This window comes from Delphinapterus leucas, chromosome 2 (assembly GCF_059928025.1).
Source record: "Delphinapterus leucas isolate spDelLeu-1000000601 "Yukka" chromosome 2, BTC_Dleu_Yukka2, whole genome shotgun sequence".
Classification (NCBI taxonomy): Eukaryota; Metazoa; Chordata; class Mammalia; order Artiodactyla; family Monodontidae; genus Delphinapterus; species Delphinapterus leucas.
Genome location: NC_143130.1, coordinates 93,410,864 through 93,422,055, shown reverse-complemented (window position 1 = coordinate 93,422,055; position 11,192 = coordinate 93,410,864). Strand labels below are relative to the sequence as shown.

The following is an 11,192-nucleotide window of genomic DNA, read 5'->3' as shown; positions in this document are numbered from 1 at the left end:
CCTACCAAATGTTGGTCAGATTTATGTCCAAGAGAGGGTGCTGTGGACAAAGAATGTCACCAGCCATTTTATTATAGTAAATAAAGGATGTTGAGGCCATCAAGCCATCAGCCACTGCAGCTGCTCCTGATGGCGCACCTGGAGGGAATTCAGGATGTAGAAAAAAACAGGTTACTGACCCTAGATTGTTAAGGTTCATATCAAAGGAATAATTTCAATAAACCCAGACTCTTGCCTCTTCCTATTCACAGAAAAAGGCTAAATTCATTAACTTGCAATGCCAGGTTTTCTTTAATTAGCAGTAATCTTTTGATGTTCTGACTACCTCTTTGTTTTTTTGCAAAAACTCCTCTATATCCTGGCACCTCCCTTACCTCTTTGCAACAGTCCCTCAGAGTTATCTGAGAGGCTGTATCCTGGACTTAAGTCCTCAGTAGGCCCACCAAATAAAACATAATTTTCAACTTTTAGGTTGTGTATTTTTTTTTTCAGTCAACTTGTCTTTCCTTAGATTTGGGGATAATTGGTTGCCCTGCAACCTCAGGTCACTGATGGGTTAAAGAAAATTGTAAATTTTCAGATTATCTGAATTTTTAAAATTGTTGTTATGAAGATGGGAGCAAGACTTTTCCAGCTTTCTACATCCTAAATGGAAGATAGAAGTTTTATTCTGCTTTTTTCCCCTAAATTTTTCTTTCTGTGCTGTTCAGATATTTTCTGTTGACCACTCTTTGAGTTCACTCACCCTGTCTTCTGTTTTATCCAGTTCATTAAACCATTTTAGTTAGTTCTTTTTATTTTATTTTATTTTTTATTTTTGGCTGTGTTTGGTCTTCGTTGCTGCGCGTGGCCTTTCTCTAGTTGCAGCGAGCGGGGGCTACTCTTCGTTGCGGTGCCTGGGCTTCTCATTGCAGTGGCTTCTCTTGTTGTGGAGCACGGGCTCTAGGCACGTGGGCTTCAGTAGTTGTGGCATGCAGGCTCAGTAGTTGTGGCTCACGGGCTCTAGAGCGCAGGCTCAGTAGTTGTGGCGCACAGGCTTAGTTGCTCCGCGGCATGTGGGATCTTCCCAGACCAGGGCTCGAACCCTTGTCTCCTTCATTGGCAGGTGGATTCTTAACCACTGTGCCACCAGGGAAGCCCAGTTAGTTCTTAATTTTAATCCCTAGAATGTGCATTTATTTTTTACAAATTTTAATTGTCTTTTCTAAATCTCTATCTTTTCATCTATTTCTCCACCTTTCCCCTTATTTTCTTGAAAAGATTAATCATAGTTATGTTAAAGTCCCTGTTTGATATTTCTAATATCTGAGTCGTTTACAGATTTGTTTCTATTATCTGCTGTTTGTTTTTTTTTAAGAATGTCTTTTTCTTTTAAATTAGATGCTGGACATTGTAATTGAACATTTGTAGAAGCTCTGGATGATATGTTATATATGCTTAAAGAAGGTTAGCATTTCTTTTGTCAGGAAGATAGGGTAGAAATAGACTGACTTACTTCTGTTAAGTCTTTGTTTTATGTTTGTTATTTCGGTTTTGTCTTTCCCCTAGGGCACAGTGTTTTTTCTTAACGCATGTTTCTTATTACTAGGCTATGGCCCCTTTAGGGTCTCAGTAGAAAGCCTGATGTGTTTATCAAGGTCCAAAACAAACATTTGTCTCTCCAGTACCACATAGTTGCTGAAATCTCTGCTCAGGTCTTTTTTTTTTTAGTGTATTTATTTTATTTATTTATCTTTGGCTGTGTTTGGTCTTCGTTGCTGCGCGTGGGCTTTCTCTAGTTGCAGCGAGCGGGGACTACTCTTCGTTGCGGTGCCCGGGCTTCTCATTGAGCTGGCTTCTCTTTGTTGGGGCATGGGCTCTAAGCTCACGGGCTTCAGTAGTTGTGGCACGTGGGCTCAGTAGTTGTGGCTTGTGGGCTTTAGAGCACAGGCTCAGTAGTGGTGGCTCATGGGCTTAGCTGCTCCACGGCATATGGGATCTTTCCTGACCAGGGCTCAAACTCGTGTCCCCTGCATTGGCAGGTGGATTCTTAACCACTGTGCCACCAGGGAAGTCCGTCTGCTCAGGTCTTTAAGCACTCCAAATACTGTTTTTCACTGAGTTTCTTGGTGGCTTGTTTTGAGCATCTAAAATTTTTGAGTTGGCCAATGACTTTGAAATTTGGTTGCAAGTTTTTAGGCTCCTTCTTCATTATTCTTTTCTTTTTATGATTTTTTTCCTTCAAAAAGACTACTTGAGCATTATTTCTCTGCATTGTGATTTGAAAAATAAAATGCCTTCAGGAAAAGAGCTAGGATGAATGTGGAACTCAACTGGTATGCTTCCCTTCTCTCAAGAATCAAAAACCTTCAAGTCCTGCTTCCATTGATTGCTCTGCAGTGCTTTCACCTGTTGATTTATATATTTGTCTAGCCTTTTTAGTTGTTCTCAGCAGGAGAGTTAGTTAAGTGTAAGTTACTTCATTAAGACCAAAACTGGAAATTTCTATATGCTCTCTAGTTCCCCTTGCTTGTACTAGTAATCAAGGAGAGGTCAAAGCAGGAAAGATAAAATCATTTATTGTTTATACTTATTTCCCAGATGGGTTTGTGGCAGGCCACCTGGTTTTCCAGGAGCAACCCCTAGACTTTAGGAGAGCTCTGAGGCCAAGCTTCCATGGAAATGACCATAGCTAGCCTCCAGTCCTGACTCTGCCCTAACCAGCTGTATGACTTTAGACAAATTGCTCGTTTTCTTTGAATATAATTTTCTCTGTACCTAAAATAGGATTAGTAGTTGACTTGCTTACAGAAATATTATGAGGATGAGCAGTGAAAGTACAGGAAAATCTTTTGAAAAACTGTAAAAGGCTGCAGAGACAGAGCATCTCTTATGTTTCACCCTACAGCCCAGAAATAGCACGGAACCAGGAGTGAGGATCCCAGGATATTGGTTTGGCTTAGCCACTAACTAGCTGTTGACTCTGGGTAAATCATTTCATTCTTCCTGATCTTTACTTTGAGAGTTTATCAAACTGTAAATGATAAGAGAAAAAGAAAACATTTAAACAATGAAGCCCAAGCCTGTGAGCCAGCAGTTACTCAAGGGGAGATATCAGCCGGATTAATTCTCTTCCTCTCCGCAGTTGGGTGTTATCAATTGTACCTGCATTTAAAGGAAACTTGGATCTGCTGGACAAGCGAGATGAGTGCTGTAGCCTGCATTTAGAAGATGAACATGGATTTTTCACGCCTTCTAGAGGAAAAAGAAAGAGGGAAGAGGAAGGGCAAGAGAAGACAGATGTGATCACTGGCATCATTTCACCTGGACTGAACGCTAGGCTCTGTGCCTATAACTATACCTGGGCTTGACCGAGAACTGGCAATTTTCTAAGGTAAAAATGAAAACAGAGATAAAGTGTGTGCTAGGATGAGTCAGAGACTTCACAGTCATACTGAGATTGTAATCAGATGTCAGCTTGAAAATATCTTTAATTTTCCTGAGTTTGTATAAGAATGTACAATAGTAGACTACAACTGCAAGTTTACCTACTGTTTTTCAAATTCTTTTTCTGTATTAAATTACTTAATTTTCCTAATCAAATGGCATTGGGCAATTAGGCGGGGCAGGAATAACAGAAGGGGCCCAGAGAGGCAAAATGAGTTGCTCTAGGCTGCAGAATATAACACACATTTACTCTGGTAGGGCTTTTATGTTTGTGTGTACGTGTGTGTGTGTGTGTACGTGTGTGTGTGTGTGTGTGTGTGTGTGCATGGAGCTAGGGAAATAGAGATATGTTTTCCTATTTTGGTGATTGTTATCATCATCTACATACCCAATAATCTAAGCCAGAAATCTGTGTTTGTTTGTTTCACTTATTTTACAGATCTTTATTGATTGCCTAATATTGTGGCAGGCCTTGAGCCTGGGGATACAGTGGTGAACAAGATAAAGAGCCTGTGCTTGATGAGATCATGGTCTACTGGGAGACAAGTAAACATTTAGAGCGCTAAATGCTCTGTAGTCTTCTGCAAGAGCATGTTGCAGTAAGGGTGTGGGGAAAGGGGTCTTAAGTCTCATCTGGAGGGAATCATGGAAAGCTTCATTGAAGAGAGTAGCCTTGCAACAGAGACTTGAAGGTGGTGTGGGAATTTTCCAGGTAAGTAAATAGGAGCAGGGTGTTGGAGGCAGAAGGAACAGCATCCACAAACAGTCGCACAGGCACAAGGGAACATCAAGTGTTTAGGGAACAACATACAGCTCAGTATTACTGGCAGATAGGAGCAGGAAGAAAATAGATCATTTTGAACAATTTTGAAGAATTAACTTCCCCCTTTCATTTACTCCCTTATGCCCAATTAGTCACCACATCCTGTAGATTTGTTTCCTTCTCTCCATCTACTGCTTTGGTTAGAGCTTCACCATGTCTGACCTGGACTATTGCTTTTGTCTCCTGACTGGTCTCCCTGTCCCCAGTGTGCATCCTTCCAATCCATTCTCCTCTTGCCTCCGCAGCTGGTTCCAAATAAGCCCAAACTTCTAGCCTGGCTTACAGAGCCCATCTCCATCTGGCACTTGACTGCATCTCCAGACTTATTTCTGGATAAACTACCACCATCTCATTCACATTTTCCCCTCCATTCCTTAACTAATTTCTTACTTTATTTTGTCCCTCCTTCATTAGTTTCTCAAAAATTTGCCTCTGTTCTTTAGCTATTTTTTTAAACATCTTTATTGGAGTATAATTGCTTTACAATGGTGTGTTAGTTTCTGCCTTATAACAAAGTGAATCAGTTATACATACACATATATCCCCATATCTCCTCCCTCTTGCATCTCCCTCACTCCCACCCTCCCTATCCCACCCCTCTAGGTGGTCACAAAGCACCAAGCTGATCTCCCTGTGCTATGCGGCTGCTTCCCACTAGCTATCTATTTTACATTTGGTAGTGTATACATGTCCATGCCACTCTCTCACTTTGTCCCAGCTTACCCTTCCCCCTCCCCATGTCCTCAAGTCCATTCTCTAGTAGGTATGCGTCTTTAGCTATTTTTTACAGCCTCCTTAATGTGTCAGGCAAGTCTTCACCTCTGTGCCTTTGTTTCAGTTTCTCCCTGTGGTGGTATCATCTTTCCCCTTCTCCATCAGTGATTCCCTACTTACCTTTCAAAACTTTCCAGACTCAGGGCCAATGTTACCAACTCGGTAAAGCCTTTCTTGACACATGTCTTTCCTCACTGATTTGTAATTCCTTCATGGCAGAGGCAATATCCCATTCATCTTTGTGTCCTCAGCACCCAAAACTGTGCCTGGGTGATGGTGAATACTTAACAAATATTTGTTAAATGGATTAGTAAAAGACTTCCTAGCAGTCATTTAGAATTGAATCATGTACAGTCCTTCATTCTGTTGTTTTCTAGCAACTGTCTTTCCCGTACAAAATGATGCTAAGTTTTCTGAGTACAGAGATCCTTCTCTTATTTTTCTTCTCCATACTACCCCGTGCCTAGTTCTGTGCTGGGCAGCGCTCCTGCTGATGTGCCTGTTAGGAATTCCTGCAGAATTCTTAGACCTGACCCTGCAAAATAGTCTTTAGAACATATAAATATTTAACTTGAGAGTTGCACTCCTCCTCTACAGAGAAGGGCAGGAACAGCAAAGGAGGGCCCAGGGCAAAATGGGCCAATCAGGAAATCCTTCTCTCTCATTTCCAGCCCATCCCTTCAGAGTCAAGTTCTCGTGGAGCTGAGTTTTTCTTTCTATCCTTCACTGAGGCACCAGAAGGAATCCTGCAAACTGGAGTAAGTAATGGTCTTGGAGGAGGGCAGGAACCTGATTTGCCAGATTTCTTAATTGATCATATTTAGACCAAATTCAAGTAGTTCTGTGCCTATACAGGAAAGCCCTGATTTAAAAAACAAAAGTTGTTTATGTATGTTGAATAAAATTATATTTAAATGGTTGAAGAGATCACAGTAAAAAACAAAAACAAAAAACAATTCCATAAAATTGAAGGAAAATTTCTACAAAGTAAAAAAAATATCAGATGAACCTATATTATAACTTTGAATGTTTATCTATTAAGGTTGCTTATAGTGAGGCTCAAGTATTTGTTTCTTTATTCTCTCATTTTGTTTTAAAACTTTCTTTACTGGGGATAATTAACATTCATACTGATTATTCTACGTGTAGGTTTCTTTTATTTATCTCATGAGGTACTCTCTTAGATGCTCCAAAAACAATTCTCATGCTACATTATAGTCAGGAACTGGAAAGTCTGTTAATCTTGGTTTCTCAGTAATATATTGGGGGCTGTGGTCTTCCCAGCCCTCTGCCTCCTTGTTTTCTTCTTACTCAGCACAGCTCAGTGGGGCCACCTGGAGGCTAACAGGAGTAGTTGCCCTCTAACCCTTCCTTAAGGGGACTGAAGAGGGTCCTTTTTAGTCCGGGTCCTGGAGCCCTGGGTGAGCCACTGATTCATTTCAGTTCCCTTGCCCTTCATTTCTCTTTTCCTATCTTATTTCCCTTTCCTTTGCTATTCACAATAGGAAGTAGAAGTCTATATTTCATTGTTTATTATTTTAGAATTATGTTTCCAATTTTCTCAATTCTTAATCAACTAAATCTCTAAATATTTTTAGTTTTGTTTTCCTGTGGGTAACTGGCCCTAAAAGTTCTATCCGGCCCCATATTATAGAACAACTAATCTTTCAGCCTTGGCTCTGAATTTGTTTTTCAGGAGAGCAGGAGATGGAGAAAACAAATGGAAGAGAGGGCATTGCTCTGTCCACAGTGGAGACTGGCATAGAGAACCCAGGGCTGGAGCTCACGGTAACTCACCAGTTTAGTTCCTACACATCTCTGTGGGCTGATGCATGGCCTCATGTAGGGTCTTTGATTGCTCGCAATCCCTATCACCCCTGGAAGGGCCTTATGACTGACCTCAACTCTACCTGTGCTTACAGGAAGAAGGAATAAATCCTGAGGGAACCAGGAAGACTGAAGAGCGAGGACACAGCCTTGGGGATGGATTGGAACCCCCCACTCAACAGAGGTACAGGTGTTCTGGCATTGATTCAGTTAAGGGTTGGCTAGTATGGTTGGTGGACTCAGAAGAGGTCAAACTTGCCATGTTCTAGGAGCTTATGATCTTGTTGTCGAAATAAGACTCACAGCCACCTGCTGTTACCAAGTGCACATATACATTTTTATGTAATTAATTGTTACATAAACCTGTGCCATAAGTAATGAGTTCAGCGATATCAGTGTTGGTTGGACCGGCAACAAAAAGAACACAAATGAGAATAACAACAACTAACATTTATTGAGTACTTACTATTGTGCAGAATGCTTTATGAAACTAATTCATTTAATTTTCATGCTAACAGGTGGGTACTAATTTTAGTCCCCTTTTTCAATTAGAAAATTGAGGCTTAGATATTAACTTACCCACATAATTTTTTTAAAAAGAGCTCTTTTGGCATACTCAGATTTGGGGATGAGGAGAAAGAGAAATCAGAAATTTAAAAAGATGGAGAAGGACCCACCAAAAGAGCTAATAGAGAAAGGTAAAAAGTACAGTCTTGAAAGTCAAAAGGGAAGAAAGTGTCAAGAATGAAGGTACAATCAATCCACAATGTTCTGTGTATCAGGAGACAAGGAAGGAGAAAAATCTCTGAATTTGGTCATGGTCATAATCGCAGAAGTAATGTCTATAGAAGTTGTTGGGGTAAAATAGGTCAGATGGAAGCCGTGTTCCACGGTGTGGAAAAGAGTCTGGGTATTTATAAAATAGTGCAGGGCTTTCCTGGTGGCGCAGTGGTTGAGGGTCCGCCTGCCGATGCAGGGGATGCAGGTTTGTGCCCCGATCCGGGAGGATCCCACATGGCGCGGAGCGGCTGGGCCCGTGAGCCATGGCCGCTGAGCCTGCGCGTCCGGAGCCTGTGCTCCGCAACGGAGAGGCCGCAGCAGTGAGGGGCCCGCGTACCGCAAAAAAAAAAAAAAAAAAAAAAAAAGTGCAGAAGTCATACGTTAAGAAGCTTAGAAGAGGATATTGGATAGTTTCTAAAGGGAATATATGGATATGTGTTTTTTCTTTTTCTTTTTTGGCTGTGTGGTGTCTTCATTGCTACACGTGGGCTTTCTCTAGTTGCAGCGAGTGGGGGCTACTCTTCACTGTGGTGCGCAGGCTTCTCATTGTGGTGGCTTCTCTTGTTGTGGAGCATGGGCTCTAGGTGCGTGGGCCTCAGTGGTTGTGGCACGTGGGCTTCAGTAGTTGTGGCACACGGGCTTAGTCACTCCGCGGCATGTGGGATGTTCCCGGACCAGGGCTCGAACCTGTGTCCCCTGCATGGGTAGGCAGATTCTTAACCACTGTGCCACCAGGGAAGTCCTGGATATGTCTTTTCCTCTCTTTATTTTTAGGAATTAACTAAGTGACTTCATAGAGAAAACAAGCTTAACTTTTTTTTTTTTTTTTTTGGGGTACGTGAGCCTCTTACTGTTGTGGCCTCTCCCGTTGCGGAACACAGGCTCTGGACGCGCAGGCTCAGCGGCCATGGCTCACGGGCCTAGCCGCCCCGTGGCATGTGGGATCTTCCCGGACCGGGGCACAAACCCGTGTCCCCTGCATCGGCAGGCGGACTCTCAACAACTGTGCCACCAGGGAAGCCCAAGCTTAACTTTTTAAATTCTATTTTCTTCTCCAGAATTTCACGTCTAGATACAAATTGATATATATCAATGTGGACATTACCACTTTGTATTTTTGTTTTTCCACTTATTTTATACATCACATTTCTATGAATTGACAGTAAGCTTTCTATAAATTTTCATGCTTACATAATATTTCATACTCTGTTTAGCAATATAGTGGTTAATGTGAATTCTAGAATCAGACTGCTTAGGTCTGTATATGAACTCTACCCAGTGATGTGCTGGTATATGTTTAAGAAATGGCTCTCCAAGAGTAGTTTTTTTTTTTGCAGTACGCAGGCCTCTCACTGTTGTGGCCTCTCCCGTTGCGGAACACAGGCTCCAGATGCACAGGCTCAGCGGCCATGGCTCATGGGCCCAGCCGCTCCGCGGCATGTGGGATCTTCCCAGACCAGGGCACGAACCCATGTCCCCTGCATCGGCAGGCGGACTCTCAACCACTGCGCCACCAGGGAAGCCCTTCAAGAGTAGTTTTGCCATGAATATTGGTTCATATTTTTGCTCGCCTTAGTGAGTGAGACCCTGGATTGGCAAACTTTTTCTGTAAAGGGCCTGATAGTAAATATTTTAGGCTTTTCAGGCCATAGGGTCTCTGCCACAGCTACTCAACTGTACCATTTTAGTGGGAAAGCAGCCACAGATGATACTAAACAAACGGGCATGGCTGTGTTCTTAAAACTTTATTTATAAAAACAAGGATGGACTGGCCCACAGACCATAGTTTGCCGCTTCTTGATCTAGACAAAATAGTAAATCAACCTTTGATTTGTAGCATTTGCCTGTAGTATAAATACTCTCAACATGGCTTATTTCAACCTACCAATGGGATGTCATTGAATGAGGAGTTGGGAAGAGATGGGCAATGGCATATCATTACATAAGATTTCCACCATACACACAGAAGAGAGAACCTTAAGAGCTTAGGTAACAGTAAAATGTAGCAAAATAATTAGGAGGTGTCCTGAGATTTATGACCTGTCTTGTTAAAAACCAGAAGCTTGGTGTCATAGTTATGGCATATTAGTCAGCCTCTGCCTCTTCCGGTAGCGTCAGGGCCTCCTGCTTTGCACCTGCCATGCTGTGGCTCAGCTTCCAGTGATGTGTCCTAGTGTGCCCAGTGGTTGTTGAGACAGTGGTCAAGCTACCTATAGATTAAAGCCTATTTAAACACAGGGCTGTGTCTTTCTCTATTAAACCTTCTAACTTCTGTGGAGCCTTTAGAAGATTGTTTGATAATTGGTTTATATTTAGCCCAGTGACTGTGCTGGGCATAGAAAAGACAGGGTATAGATCCACCTTAAAGTGCCCTGCCCAAGTTAGGGAGTAGGTTCCATGAAGCTGTTGATCAGCTCTTGACTCTTCTAATACTGGGCTTAACTTTTTTTTAAATTTCATTTTAAAAAATTGAAGTGTAGTTGATTTACAATGTTGGGCTTGAATTCTTATTCTATTTTATTTTTTTTCTGGCTGCTTTGCACAGCATGCTGGATCTTAGTTCCCCAACCAGGGGTGGAACCCGTGTCCTCTGTAGTGGAAGGGTGGAGTCTTAACCACTGGACCGCTAGGGAAGTCTCTGGACCTGCCTACATTTTGTCAGATTGCTGTTGGTGTCTTAAACTGCTCTGATGTATAATTGTGTCCAGTTCCCTCAAATCTCATCAACTTTATATTTTCTCAGATGAAAAATTTGTTACATAGATGTTAAATCATGCTTTAAAGTTATAACTTGCATTTCTTTGAATCCTAGTAAAGCTATACATTTTCCCCATTTAGTTTACTTTCTGTATTTCTGTGGGTGGTTTGCTTTCCTTCTTTTACCACCTATAGTAGAATCTGGATTTTGAAACTCATTTCATTTCTGCTGAACTATTCAAATAGCACCCATACAGATTCTTGTTTCCAGTCCTTCCCACTTGCTACACACCTATCTTATATAGATTCTACCAGAACTGCCTAAAGCATGACTCTGAACTGCCTTGTTCAAAAACCTCTATCATTCCCCACTGGTTGGCATTCCCCACTGGTTGGCATTCAAGTCTTCCCCACTCCTCCTGCTCTCCAGCCATGATTTGTACCTAACTTGACTTTCCAAAATTAACTCTTACAATTCCCTTTCTAATGCTACTCTATGCATTAGAATTAACCCTCAATTGTTCCTTAAATATAACTTTTCATTTCCTGCCTCTGTGTCATGTTTTCCATCATTCCCTCTGCGTGAAATGTCTTTTCATTTTACATCTTTCTGCCCAGATACAACATATCTTTTAAGGCCCAACTCAAGAGCAATCATGTCCATGATATTATCACAAATGGTCTTCCTCCTCCTCAACCTCACTGGCCGCAGTCCAAAGAGGCCCCTTCTTCCTCAAAACTCCCATAACATTTTTATTTGATCTTCTCTAATAACACTTAAAAGTTTTGACACTGTGTTACAGATTTATATGTATATTGCATCCCCTAAACTGGACTGTAAATACATTGAGGGCAGGATCCATGT

The 11,192-nt window shown here is 41.8% G+C and overlaps 1 protein-coding gene across 1 annotated transcript in view; it reads left to right on the top strand.

Moving 5' to 3' along the window:
• Positions 1–4,729: 4,729 nt before the first annotated feature.
• SLC28A2 (solute carrier family 28 member 2) overlaps positions 4,730–11,192 on the top strand; it is a 42,607-nt gene continuing 36,144 nt past the window's right edge. The window contains exons 1-3 of the mRNA XM_022587074.2: positions 4,730–5,781; positions 6,720–6,811; positions 6,946–7,034. Of these exons, the coding sequence (XP_022442782.2) occupies positions 6,731–6,811; positions 6,946–7,034 (170 nt within the window). The 5' untranslated portion in view covers positions 4,730–5,781; positions 6,720–6,730. The remainder of the gene's footprint in view (positions 5,782–6,719; positions 6,812–6,945; positions 7,035–11,192) is intronic.